At 43.4% G+C, this 12,615-nt stretch overlaps 1 protein-coding gene across 2 annotated transcripts in view; it reads right to left on the bottom strand.

Moving 5' to 3' along the window:
• Pcsk2 (proprotein convertase subtilisin/kexin type 2) overlaps positions 1-12,615 on the bottom strand; it is a 237,146-nt gene that overhangs the window by 84,601 nt on the left and 139,930 nt on the right. For both annotated transcript variants that reach the window (XM_048455476.3, XM_085696810.2), the window contains 3 exons: positions 10,879-10,992; positions 8,251-8,359; positions 1,569-1,606 (listed from right to left, as the gene is read on the bottom strand). In XM_048455476.3, coding sequence (XP_048311433.3) covers positions 1,569-1,606; positions 8,251-8,359; positions 10,879-10,992 — 261 coding nt within the window. The remainder of the gene's footprint in view (positions 1-1,568; positions 1,607-8,250; positions 8,360-10,878; positions 10,993-12,615) is intronic.

Below are 12,615 nucleotides of genomic sequence, written 5' to 3' on the forward strand. Positions count from 1 at the left end.
GCAGGAAAGCATCCTTGATGGAAACCTGCCTCCAAGAGGAATGCCTCTGGGGTACCAGAGAAGTGTTCTGCTTTTGTTGAAACATTTGCTCTTTTCACTCCCCTCTTCAGTGACATCTCAGGGCTCTGTATTTATGGGGGACACAGAGAAGGATGTGTGGAGGAGTCACCAGGAATTCAGACCATTTTAAGAGTAAATGAATAGCTAGACACGTGAGATGGAAGCAGGGCAGGTGGCCACAGGGACAGGGCTAGAGAAGGGCTCCCTAGACATGACCCACAGGATCACTGATGCCGACTGCCATGTATGGTAGCCCATGACTATCTTCCACACGAGAATGGGTTATTATCATCTGCAATAAAGTTCTGGTTTAACTTCCTGTCATTTTCCTTGGAGGCCACAGTGATGGGATGACCCATTGATGACCGGTTGTTCGAATATTTATATATGAACATATACATATACATAGTTGTACATATTATATATGTGTGTGTATTTGTATTAGAGAAGATTTTTAGCTCTATCTTTATGTTTCTAGATTGCTAAGACCTGTGCAGAAAATAAGAAAAACTTTATTGTCCCATTTCCTGAAACCCAGTGCACAAAACACGGGGGAGCTCCCTTGACTTCCATACAGTACAGAAAGGCACTTCTAGGGCACAGACCCAGAATGCTGACTCTGGAACAGCTTTGCTTATTAACTGTCTCTTTTACTTAAGCCCTCCTTTTCAATGAACGTCTCCATTCAGTAAGTTCTTGTCTTTTAAACTTCGACCTTGAATTTAGAGGGAAAGTGTCACCCAGCTGGGGCAGCTTTAAATGAGCACATCAAATGCCTGCATATTGTACCTCCTGGGGTTGGAACGAAGACATCAGTTATGTTTAAAGAGCTTGTAGATTTATTGAGGAAAGCATATGACTCTAGCTTAGTGTTGTGCTGTGAGTCTCTGCTGATGGTCCTAGCTTGCAGAGGGGTCTTAAAGGTGAGGCTCAGTGAAATGTTTAGAATAGTGAAAATGGTCAAAAAAGATGCTGTTCCTTCTTCCTCTCACAGAGAGATGGTTGCAATGTGAGTTACTGTAGGTTTTGGCCAATGAGCACCAAGATAGTTTGATTATCCCTTTCCCTTGAGCTTTGTAACTGGCATTGATTCAAGCCTTGCCACGCCACTCTCTTCTCTACCTCTCCCTGTCTTTACTTTCTTGGCAGTCTGCTCCTCCAAATGCCAGCATGCCAGCCTTTCTTCTTGAAAAGCCACTCATTTGACATCCGGCCAGCTCCCATATCTGAGCAACGGCTCTAACAAGATGGGTTGCTTCGGTGTGTACAAGCACACAAGTGTGCACATTTGCGTATGTGGGTGGTGATTCTGTGTTCACATGAATATCTGAGTTACGTGTGTGTGTGTGACTGTTTCTGCCTTGGGCATGCATGTGCTCCTGCGTGTGGGTATCGATCCTCTGAATTGCATATACAGTGCATATACTTGAGTGTGTTTCTGACAACCAGATGTAGCAGGTTGCTTAAAAGCACACGTTCCCCACACCTTAAAATCAGCTTGCACTTACATAGTTGTAGGCCAGGTCTGGGTGGAGATAATCGATTCCTGCGAAAAGATAACACAGGAGAGGAAGGTTAGAACCGGCTGCTGTGTTCTCAAGAAAGCTGCCCAGAAATGGATGCTCCTTGTAGGGATGATGGCTCAATCATCCTACAAGGATGATCCTACAAGGATGAGCCACAAGGCTCAGGAGACTTGTGGGAGTTGGGGGTGGGAAGAGGATGCTTATCCTGAACCCTTTGCTTTGCCTTCCGGTTCTGTGCGGGGGAGGGCTGCATCACTTCCTCGGTGGAGAGACAGCTGCCCCAAGACACACTGCAGAGCAGTGAAACCAATTAGAGCCGGGGGCCCGTGGATAACGCTTCCGGATAAATGTCAGCAGTCAGGGGCTTAGTGACCGCGAGATGGATGGCTCATCACGGCGGCGATGTAAAAGAGATTTGTAGAAATCCTGACATTTCGAAAGCATCAACTAGTTTCTCCTCTGAAATGAAGCTGGCCCCGGGGAGGAAAAGTGATGATTATTTAACAGGGCACGGAGAACCGTGGATTAGCGGGGCGCACTCCAGCATGGAAATAAGAGACACACGGCCGGGCGAGAAAAGCCATTAGGAGAAAGCTAGCGGTTTCTAGGGAGGTGTTGTCAGCTGGGAGCTGACACTACTCTCTCCAGAACGTGCCTTTCTGGAAAACCAGAGGCTTCAATTCCCGCAGCTGGAGTTCTGTGCTTGCTCTTGAGCTGGAGCCTGCTCTGGGCCCCGGAATCATTCCTAGGGAAGAATTATGGCCTATTTATGCTGCTGAGTTTCACCAGACACTTTGATCCAGGGGCAACTGGAAAGCTCTCATACAGGTCTGCAGGACTACAGAGTCTCAGCATAGGCTGTACTTGCACATATGGGCGGTGGGGAAACAGCAACAGAGCAGGGCCCTGCAGCCACACATGGTCATGGCTATACACGGAGGTGTTTGGAGCCAAAGAGTAGAGCTTGCCTGCTAACTTCCATGTAACCAGCAGAACAACTTCAGGTAGGTTTTTGGGTCTCTCTGTGACTGTTTCCTTCCTGAACAATCGGAGGAGAGGCTAGGGTGGGGCTCAAACTCATGCAGATGGTAGTTTTAGCCTAGCAGCAGGTGCATTTAGGAGCTATCCTGGGACGCTAGGCTTGTAAGCTAGAAGCACCATTAAGCCTCTTCTGCTGGCATCTTTACTGCATTCATACGAAGGCTGTGCCACTGTTACTGGAGCTGTGCCAGCCACCCTAAGGCTTTGTGGTGAGAAACAAAACAAAACAACCCCTCCCCCTCCAAATCCTCTTGAATCAGGATGCCTATATTCCAAGATGAAATCTTCACTTTTTTTTCCAGGTCAGAATAGAAGTGACCTTCAGAGTTGGGGGAAATGTGTGTGTTGAGACCAGCGGTTCTATTCAAAGGGTCAGGCGCTGTAATCCTGATGTGGATTCTGTCAAATAACAGGAGCTCTGAGGTTTGACTTCATCATCTTTGAAATGGGCTATAATTGTCTTCTAAGAGATCTTTTAAAGATTAGAAACAATGCGAAGAAGTATTTGGCTTATAGTAAACATGCTAATGGATTCTTATTATCATCATTAGAAATGTTGTTGTGGTTTGGATATGAAATGTCCCCTCCAGGCTCCTGTTTGAACTCTTAGTTCCCAGCTGGTGACACTGCTTGGGAAGGCTATGAGCCCTTTAGGAGGCAGAGTATCCCTGCAGGAAGTATGTCACTGGAAGTGGGCTTCGAGGTTTTGCTATCATGACTCACTCCCTGTTCTTTCTCTCAGCTTCCTGGGTGAGGTAAGATCTGATCAGTCTGTTTCCTGACTGCCCAGTTGGCTTCATGTTCCTCTTGCCATGCCTTTGCCATGCTTTCCTCTGGAACTATAAGCCAAAAACAATCTCCACCTTCCAAACTTGCTTTTTGTGAGAGCATTTTATTACAGCAATAGAAAATAACTAATACAAAAATTGGTTTCAGAGAAGTGGGGTTGTTGCGGTGATAGACCTGATTATTATGTTGTTTTTTTTTGAAGGAGTGTGGAAGACTTTGGAACTTCATGCTAGAATAGTTAAGTGCTGTGGACAGCGCTTAATGGGCCAATCAGAGGTACAGAGAGTGCAATGAAGAGTAGCGACCCAGCTCACGAAGTTTTAGAGGGAATATGAATTTTATTAGCAGCTGGATTAGAGGCTATTCATATGACATTTCCTTAAGGAACCTGGCTGCATTCTGCCTGTGTCCTGAGAATTTGCGTGAAGCCGAATTAAAAAGTAAAGGACTAATTGTTGGAAACTTCAAAACAGAATAGCATAGAGTCTGTGGCATGGTTATTACTGATTAAATGTACACTATGGGGAGGGAGGGAGCACCAGGAAGCTGAAGGTTACAGCCCAGGCATACACTGAAAAAGACTGTGCCATTAACCCTTTAATGCCCATTGTCAAAGCCTCCTGCTCTGCACCGAAATGACAGGGAAGATGCCCTGAGGGCAAGACCCACCTTCTGAAAGGAGGCACACGCAGGGCTTTCCTGATCCCATTCAAACAAAGGCCAAGGAAAGCTTTCACCAGTATCAATGCTGGTGTACAAGTGCTCCAACCCCGGATCAAGGGAGCCTGTTTCCACCCCACGCCGGTAGCACAACTTGGTAGTGTTCTTCGTGTGGCTCTAGTTCTGGAAGCGTGAAAGATGGAGGACTGAGGAGTGGGGCCATCATTTTCCTTTGTGGTTCCAGAGAGCTACTGTGGCTAGGCAATGGGTGTCAAGCGTGGAGGAGCCTGTGAGGAGGCCCTGAGAAGCTATTCTGTGGTAGAGATTCCAAGGTTTGGAGATGCCAGAACTGTGGGATGTCTGCTAAGGAGGCCTGTGTTCAGGGAGTAGAGCTAGCCTAGAAGAGAGATACGTGACAGGCGACAAAGTTGGAAGAACTGAGCCACCTAAGTGCCTTTAAACTGAAGCCCCAGATCTCAGACGTGAAGCTAGGGTTTTGGTGTTTATCTTGTTGGTTTCAGTCTAGTTTTGTTTAATATTTCCTCATCATGTCCCCATTCCTCCTTTTTGGATTGGGAATATATATTCTGTGTATTGGAAGTATATAATTTATATTTTGATTTTTACAGGGGATTTACAGTAAGAGTTTACCTTTTGAAATTTGACTAAATGTATTTTGTATTATGAGATAGTCTCTAGACTATGGGGCTCAGGGGTATGAATTTGTGGTTTGAATATATAATTATCCCCATTGGTTTACACATGTGAACTCTTGATCCCCAGCTGGTGGTGCTGTTTGAGAATGTTGTGGAACCTTTAGGGGGTGGGACCTCACTAGAGGAAGTATATAACTGAAGGTGGACTTTGAGGTTCACTGTGTAGTCCCATCTCCTAGTTTCTCTCTGCTTCCTGTATGGGATGAAATGTGACCAGCCACTTTCCCGACTGCAGGGTGGGCCTCTCCCTCCTGCTGCCATGCCTTCCCTGCCATGATCTACTGTCTCCCTGGGACTGTAAATCACAGTAAACACTTCCTTCTCTATGTTGCATTTTGTCAGGGTATTTGATGTAACAACAGAGAAGCAACTAACACAATCTATCACGTCACTGGGACAGTTTTAGCAGATGAACAAAGACATCTCTAGAAATTGCCTGATATTAGAATCTGTGTTGAGATGAAATTGTATATATTTGTCGAGATTATTTAACATTGTCAGGCAAAAAGTTTTGTAACAAACGATGAGCTAAACATGGCCCTCCACAACTACGCACAAAGAACACACCTTTAAAATTGGAAGTCAATTTTCAAAATACAATTCCTTGTTCTGAGAGTGAACTTTGTTTAAGGGAAGAATTGGTAATCTCTTCTCCATGAAGGGAAATACAAGAGCAAAGAGATAACTGAGATCAGGAGGGAATTAGATTTCAATACAATGTCTTTATTATAATTATAATAAAGAGTACTTAGGTTAAGAGAAAGAACATTGTTACAATGGTTGCAGACTTGGACCTGATAATGAAAATATCATTGATAGAATTGTGAAGGAAGAAAGACATATTTTCTACCAATAAAAGAATGATTTAAATTAAAAGAAGAACTTTTCTAGATAGTATTTTAATGTTTCCGTGTATTTGATTATCTCTTAAAGTAGAATATACTGAACACATGTTCTATGTGTGTGTGTGCATGCTTCATGTGTGTGTGCATATGTTCTTATGCATATAAAAGCCAGAGGTAGATGTCAGATGGCTTCCTCAGTTGCTCTCCTCCTTATTCTTTGAAGTAGCGTCTCTCACTGAACCCTCAAACTCACTGACTCAGTTTGACTTAGCAGTGAGCTCCAGGGGTCTGCCAGTCTCTGTTGCCTGACCCCAGGGCTGGGGGAACAGAGGCACTGCCTCCCTCAGCTTTCTTGCAGATGCAAGGGATTGGGGCTCAGGTCCCCATGCTTTACTGACTGAGCCACCTTCCCTGATGGAACACATATTCTTTGATTTATTTAGAGGAAGCAACAAAACAAGCCGGCAGAGCCTACCCTCTCACCGAACTATATGACGCAGTAGCTTACAAAGTTATCTGGGTGGTTTGTTCTGTAGCAGATGCGACTAAAACAATAGAAAAATCAAGAATTTTAATTGAGAGATAGTGAGTTTAAATTCCAGGGAATTACAAAGACCACTAATCTACAGAATTAGCATCAGACAGGAAATCCTTCTGGGACTTTCTAAAGGGTTTTGCCTTTCAGTCTGGGGCAGAGTGAGGCACCTTCTCATTTGCCATCTTTGGAAGGGAGGACTTGGGTGTCATTCAAGGAGGCCATGGGCAGACACTGGAGCTGCCATCTACAGTGCTGTTGGAAAGTTGATCATGGCAGCGTGTCTGTCGTCACTGTTGTGCCACATTCAAGGTGGCCTCTTTGTTTACAGTATAGGACACCCAATGGGCTGTTACATTGGCTTTCACAGCATATCCTAGGTTGATGTGGGGTTCCCCTCTGTGTGCTATGAATATGTTTTATTACTCTTGGTTAAAAAAGAAGCTGCTTCAGCTTATGGCAGGGCAGAATATAGGAGGCAATAAAACTAAACTGAATGCAGGGAGAAAGAAGGCAGAGTCAGGCAGATGCCATGTAGCTGCTCAAGAAGCAAGAGGTAACAAACCACGAGCCTTGTGGTAAAATATAAAATAATAGAAATGGGTTAATTTAAGATATAAGAGTCACTTAATAAGAATCCTGAGTTAATAGGCCAAACAGTGTTGTAATTAATATAGTTTCTGTGTGATTATTCAGTCTGGGTGACTGGGAACCGAAAAAGTAGTTTCAGATTACACTAGGTGATTTCTTCCAAATTTAGAGGCCTCTTTTTCTGAGTGATCTGGCCCCAGCCGCTTTGGAAAGGAGGCTAAGCGAAAGTGTTCAGAAAGAAAAAAAAATATGTCCACAAGCTCTGCTATCTCTCCGCACAGTTCCTTTCTTCTAGGGAAAGCTCTCAGCACCAGAGAAGGCTTTTACATCCACTTCAAAACATCTCACACATCAGAGGCCTATGGAGCATTGTTTCACATTGTCCTTTAATGAGCTCTCACACAGGCAGAGCAGATTTGAGCAGCCTGGTCGCCCTTGTTTTCCCCATCAATTCTGCTTCAAAGGCTTGCTTTTCATCAACAGTGTTCTTTGAGGATGTTGGGAAAGGAGAGGCTCTGTTGTTTCAGTGTAGGCTTTGTAGGTAATTAAGCTGATAATGTAAGCCACAGTGGTACTACTGTTAGTGGAAGACCCAGGGAGCTGTCCGAGGGGAGCAGGACATTCCAGCAAAATGACTGCAGGGCAGCAGTGCCGCCGGACCTCTCCAGAGGCAAGGCCGTGCACAGTTAGAAAAACACTAATTCACAAGACTCTGAAATCTCTAGCCTGCATAGCAGGGTAACCTATGGAGCTGTCAGTGATATAACCATTATCAAAGACTGCCTGACAGAGGCTCATTTTGAAAGTAGCATTAAAGCCAAAATTTCTAAACCTCGATCTTGACAGGAACCCAAAGCCACATTCTCAGATAGAACATTCTGTGATTACTGAAGTGGATTTTTTAGTTCAGCCATTGAAAGAGTCTACATGACTCCCTAAAACAAGGAAGCTGAGAGAATGTAGCTGGGTGGTAGAGAAGCTGCCTTGCATGGGTGCAAAGTCCTGGGTTTAATTCCCTATGGTGTGAAAAACGAAACACTAAAAGGTGAAATGGAGCTGTTTTGAAGAACTGGATTTTACATTGCTGTTAGCTTTAGTTATTAACTCTGAGTGGCCATGTATAGTCAGCGGTCACAGCACGGTACAGTGTGGATCTCGGGGAACAGAAGGCAAACCTACACAAGTTTAGTAGACTTTTCAGGTAAGCTGTATGGATTGGGTCAGTAAGAAAGCAGGTCGAGGACAGACTGGTTTCTTTGGTTTCTTATTTATCAGGTCAACCAGTACTTGTTGAGTGTATCAGCAAGTGTCGTGATTACTGATCTGGATGAAGGGGTAGATTTTGTCAAAATGTGGTTTGGCTGTCATTAGATCCAGCATCAAAGCAGCTAATTTCCTGACTAACCTCTATCAAACACAAGTCTTTCATGTCTGGAGGCACAAAAGGCACTATCTTGCAAATGACGTAAGGACTGTGAGATACTCACCATCATCCATAATTCCAATGGTCACTCCTTTCCCGGTGTATCCCAGCTCCCAGGCTTCGGCCACGTTCAAGTCTAGCCCAGGAGTGCCATCAGCTTGCCCAGTGTTGAACTGATAGAGGAATGCAAAGCAGAGAATTGTATTGATTTGGTGCTGTGACATATACTGGCACTTTGTTGCTAGACGTGGTCTGCTTGGCCGGCTTAAGGTCTAACCCTTCATGAAACATGCTTTAAAATGACCTACTTCACCCCCAGAGGCTTTGTTTTCTATTTGCTTCACATAAACAACTGATTTTTTTTCTGTTTTATGTAAAGATTGAAACTGCTCTAATGCCCTTATCTCAAAACTAGATTTTCATCTTTAAACTCCTACAGAAATAGAAATACAGCTTCATGATGAAGTCTTAGTCTAATGTACACAAAGCCCTAGGTTCAATTCCTTGCACCTCACAGAAAACTAAAATCATCTTATGTAATGATCTTGGAGAGGCCGTCACAGCAAACCCTCCAAATAGGGAATGAAATATTCACTGTCAAAGCTCGGTTTAGCTCATGTTTTGAGCTTAGCATATAATATCTTGGGTTTTTACTGAATAAAGTTCCTTCACTAAATGACAAAACCATTTCTTTTTGCAGAAAACTTTTTACCTTGGGAATTTTAGTACCACTCTACCAAATCTTGTTGAACTAAAGTCAGGATAAGTGGCTACTTCTCAGTGTATGTTTTACTACAAAAAAATAAAAATAAAGTCCTTCTCAGTTTTTGTGTGTATTCATGAGTGTGTTTGTGCAGTTGCATGGTGTGCACAGCACAATTGTGTGTATGTGCATGTGTGTGCAGATTGATGGTCATCTTTAGGTTTTGTTTCTTAATGACCATTTTATTTTAGGAGACAGTTGAGGGCTTGCTAAGTGGGCTGGAATGGCTAGTCAGTGAGCCCAAAGGGTCCCTGTCTCTGACACCCCAGTTCTGGAATTACATATACATGCCATCATTTCTAAGCACTGTTACAAGTGCTTTTCACGTGGTTTCTTGGAATTGAACTCTGATCCTCATGTTTACATGACAAGTGCTTTATTGACTGAGCTGTGTGCCAACCTCTCCCTCATTTTTAAAAAGAAGGAAGATGAAGGAATGATTCACACTAATACATTCACTAGCCTCTTTCCATGAGTATATGTTCTGGACAGATTGTCTCAACGATGGCTAATCTTCAACTATTTCTTCAAATAGTGAAGTTGGAGAGTGTGCTCACAGAGGCTCACCATGATCAGAGGCTGATCTGCCATTACTAAGACATTACTGGAATGTCATTAGTGTCACTTCACAAATATGCTTCACAAAGTTACTATTTTTTTCCTTCCAAGCACACATTAAATATTACATCCCCTTTCCTTTCTTTTCCCCCTCCTTCTCTTTTAGAATGGTTATGTAACTGGTTCTGGCCAGCACAATGAGAGCACACGTGCTATTTGTCACACCTAGGCAGAAGTTTCGAGAGCCATGTATAGTTACTGAGGTGCTGTGGAAGCATTTAGGGTAAAGTTCAGAAAAAACAGGCTTTGATTTTAAGAAGCTACTGTGATTTGGGGTTATTTATTATTGCAGCAAACCTACCCTATCCTGATTAACATAAGAAGCTCATTCAGTTCCCCAAACTTTCAGAATTCTCTGTCCAAAACTGTAAGGCATAGCCAAATGCTGAAGCCTCAGAGGGAAACTGGGATGCATCTCTAGTGTGCAGTAGTCTATGTCATTTAATTTTCTATCTTGTTCATCATCTTTTAGTCCTACATAAAGTGAGACATCACTCACATTTATGAATCAGTCATTTATAATGTGCTCTGCAACTTAGGTTGATTCAGAGTCATTGATTTCCTTAAAAAAGATTTATTTTTATTATTTTTAATTATGTGTATATGTGTGGATTTATGAAGGTGAGTGCAGGTGCCTAAGAGGCCAGTGATGTGGGATTCCCTGAAGCTGAAGGTCCAGATAGTTGTGGGCTGCTTGACAAAGGTGTTGGGCACTGAACATGGGTCATCTGGAAGAACAGCACATGCTCTTCATCCCTGAGCCATTGCTCGTGTCCCTATTAATCTTTTAAACATAGCTGAATCAACCCACAGGGGTCATGATGGGTTGTAGACAAAACAGAAAGTTCTTGCCATAAGACAGCTAGGTTCCGGTGATGTAAATCCTGATTCACTGCTACTGTTTTGGGCCGTGTTGAAGTGCCACCTTTGATTATCTCTTAGCTCTCTTATTCATGAAAACCCTGGATTCCTACTCTTGTGACTGTGACTCCCATATGTCCCTCCCATCTTTCTGTGTGCCTGTTGACACTCTGGATTACTGCTCTTAAATATTCGATGTGTCTTTCAGGTAGTTTGCACGTCTTCCCTCTCATACAGGTATAATTGTTCAGAATCCAGGACAATGTGATCACGATCAGTTATTGGTAGAAGCTTTGGGGTTAAGATACATGGGAGGTAATAGACAGAAAATCAAATATCTTGGAGGGCATAGAGGCATTCATTGACTTGGATGCTGGCTATCATTCTGCCAAATAACAAAAAATTTCATCCTTCAAAGTGAAGACCATTATAAGCAGTAGAGAAACTTACCAGGTACCACTGCTTTGTAAAAAGAGGATCATTCATGTTGATGTCAATCTCATTGATGTCTCTGTACCCTCTCTTTTTACGGTCAAATCCTTCTTGTTGCAGGGCCATCTTCACCTGGAATGACAATACCAATAGATTACCCAAGTACTAACCTTAATACCCTTCTCCTGGAACTTGTTGCCACGAATTCAGATTTTATTTGTGAACAATGTTTGTGTTCAAACACACACTTTCTTCAGCAAAAGTAAGATTATGCTATGTAGGATCTCATTCTATACATGTTTATTGTCCAAGAGCATTTACCTGTGGCTATACAGAACAACCAGACATTGGTGATGGCATCCATAAATGGAGTCAGTTCACAGGTTGGTGAGTGTAAAGTCGAATTAGGTAGTGCTAACATAAAGAGTGGAGAGAGATTTGTTGCCTGCCATAGGCAAAGAGAGCGTGGGAGTTGTTTTCAAAGAAATACCTCCCCCCACCCCACCAGGACCAAAGAAAACTGAAATTTTATTTAGGTGGCCTGTGCATTTTCACACAGGGGTGGGCCAATCTTTGAGTACATTCTCAGGTAAGATGTCATTCCTGAGCATGCTCAATTTAAGTTCATAATTTAGGAAGGAAGGATAGTAGACACACATACTTAGTGTATGACCCTAAAACACATGTTTAAAAGATCAAATGCGAAGACAGGATGCCCCTGGACATGCTCAGTTTGTGACATAAAGTTTTTTCTGCAAGAAAGGGAAAAGACACTTTGAAAGTACGTTAATACATACATTTTCCCCCGCAGGTGCCTGCTTCTATCAGGGGTTAATAACGGCTCAAAGGAAATTCCCTTACAGGAAGAATTGGCTGCAGAAAGTCTTCTCGAGGAAGACAAGGCACCAGGGATCATTAAGGGAAACACAAGAAGATGATAGAACTTTCTGTTAGGAAAAGGAAGCTGATGGGGGTTGAGGGACAGTCCAGGGTGAAATCTGAAGAGCTCATGCTGCTGACAATGTTCATGGAGTCTTTGCCTTTGCCGTGAGTGCTGTATTATCACACTTGAGAATCAGCTAACCAAAATCCCAGCAGAGGCAAAGCTACCTGCCAAGGAGCAGGCAAGCCCACTGCAAGGCTCTAGGAGTCAAGGGAGAGCCCCTGGGAAAGAGGCTGAAGGACTGCACTGTTTTCCTTGTCCTCAGAGTTCAATTCTGGGCAGTCAGGCAGAATCCCAAGCTCTTGAATAGAAATGAAATTCCAGAGCTGTTAGTTCAATCAGGCTCCGGTTCATGGCCAGACTCCCTTCTAAACAGGGAATTTCTTTTCACTTAGGAATTCACTACTTTATCATCCAATTGCTGTGGCCGCTCTCTCTGACTACCTATAAACTCAAGGATGAAGGACCCCCACAAAAGGGTGTGTACTGGGTATTTATTATTATTTCTATTAGATTTTGTGACCCAACACTCTATTTACTTCTTCCCAATTCTCTCTAGAGTGTTTGGGGCACTTTATTTCTGTCTCCGGAGTTCCATGTTAGTAGGACTGAAGTTCTGGCAGTTTCTACTCTCATGACAGCAAGGGCTTCCTCAGTCTCAGGATGCCTCATTTGGTGGCTTCTCTCTTAGCAGTTTGATGATTAGGAAGTTAAGGCAAGGACAAAGAATACTTGGGATCCATTTACCTCAGAGTCCACTTACTGCTCTCTCTGTCTCTCTGTCTCTGTCTCTCTCTCTGTCTCTGTCTCTC

The sequence above is a fragment of the Myodes glareolus genome, chromosome 10, assembly GCF_982192425.1.
Source record: "Myodes glareolus chromosome 10, mMyoGla1.1, whole genome shotgun sequence".
Lineage (NCBI taxonomy): Eukaryota > Metazoa > Chordata > Mammalia > Rodentia > Cricetidae > Myodes > Myodes glareolus.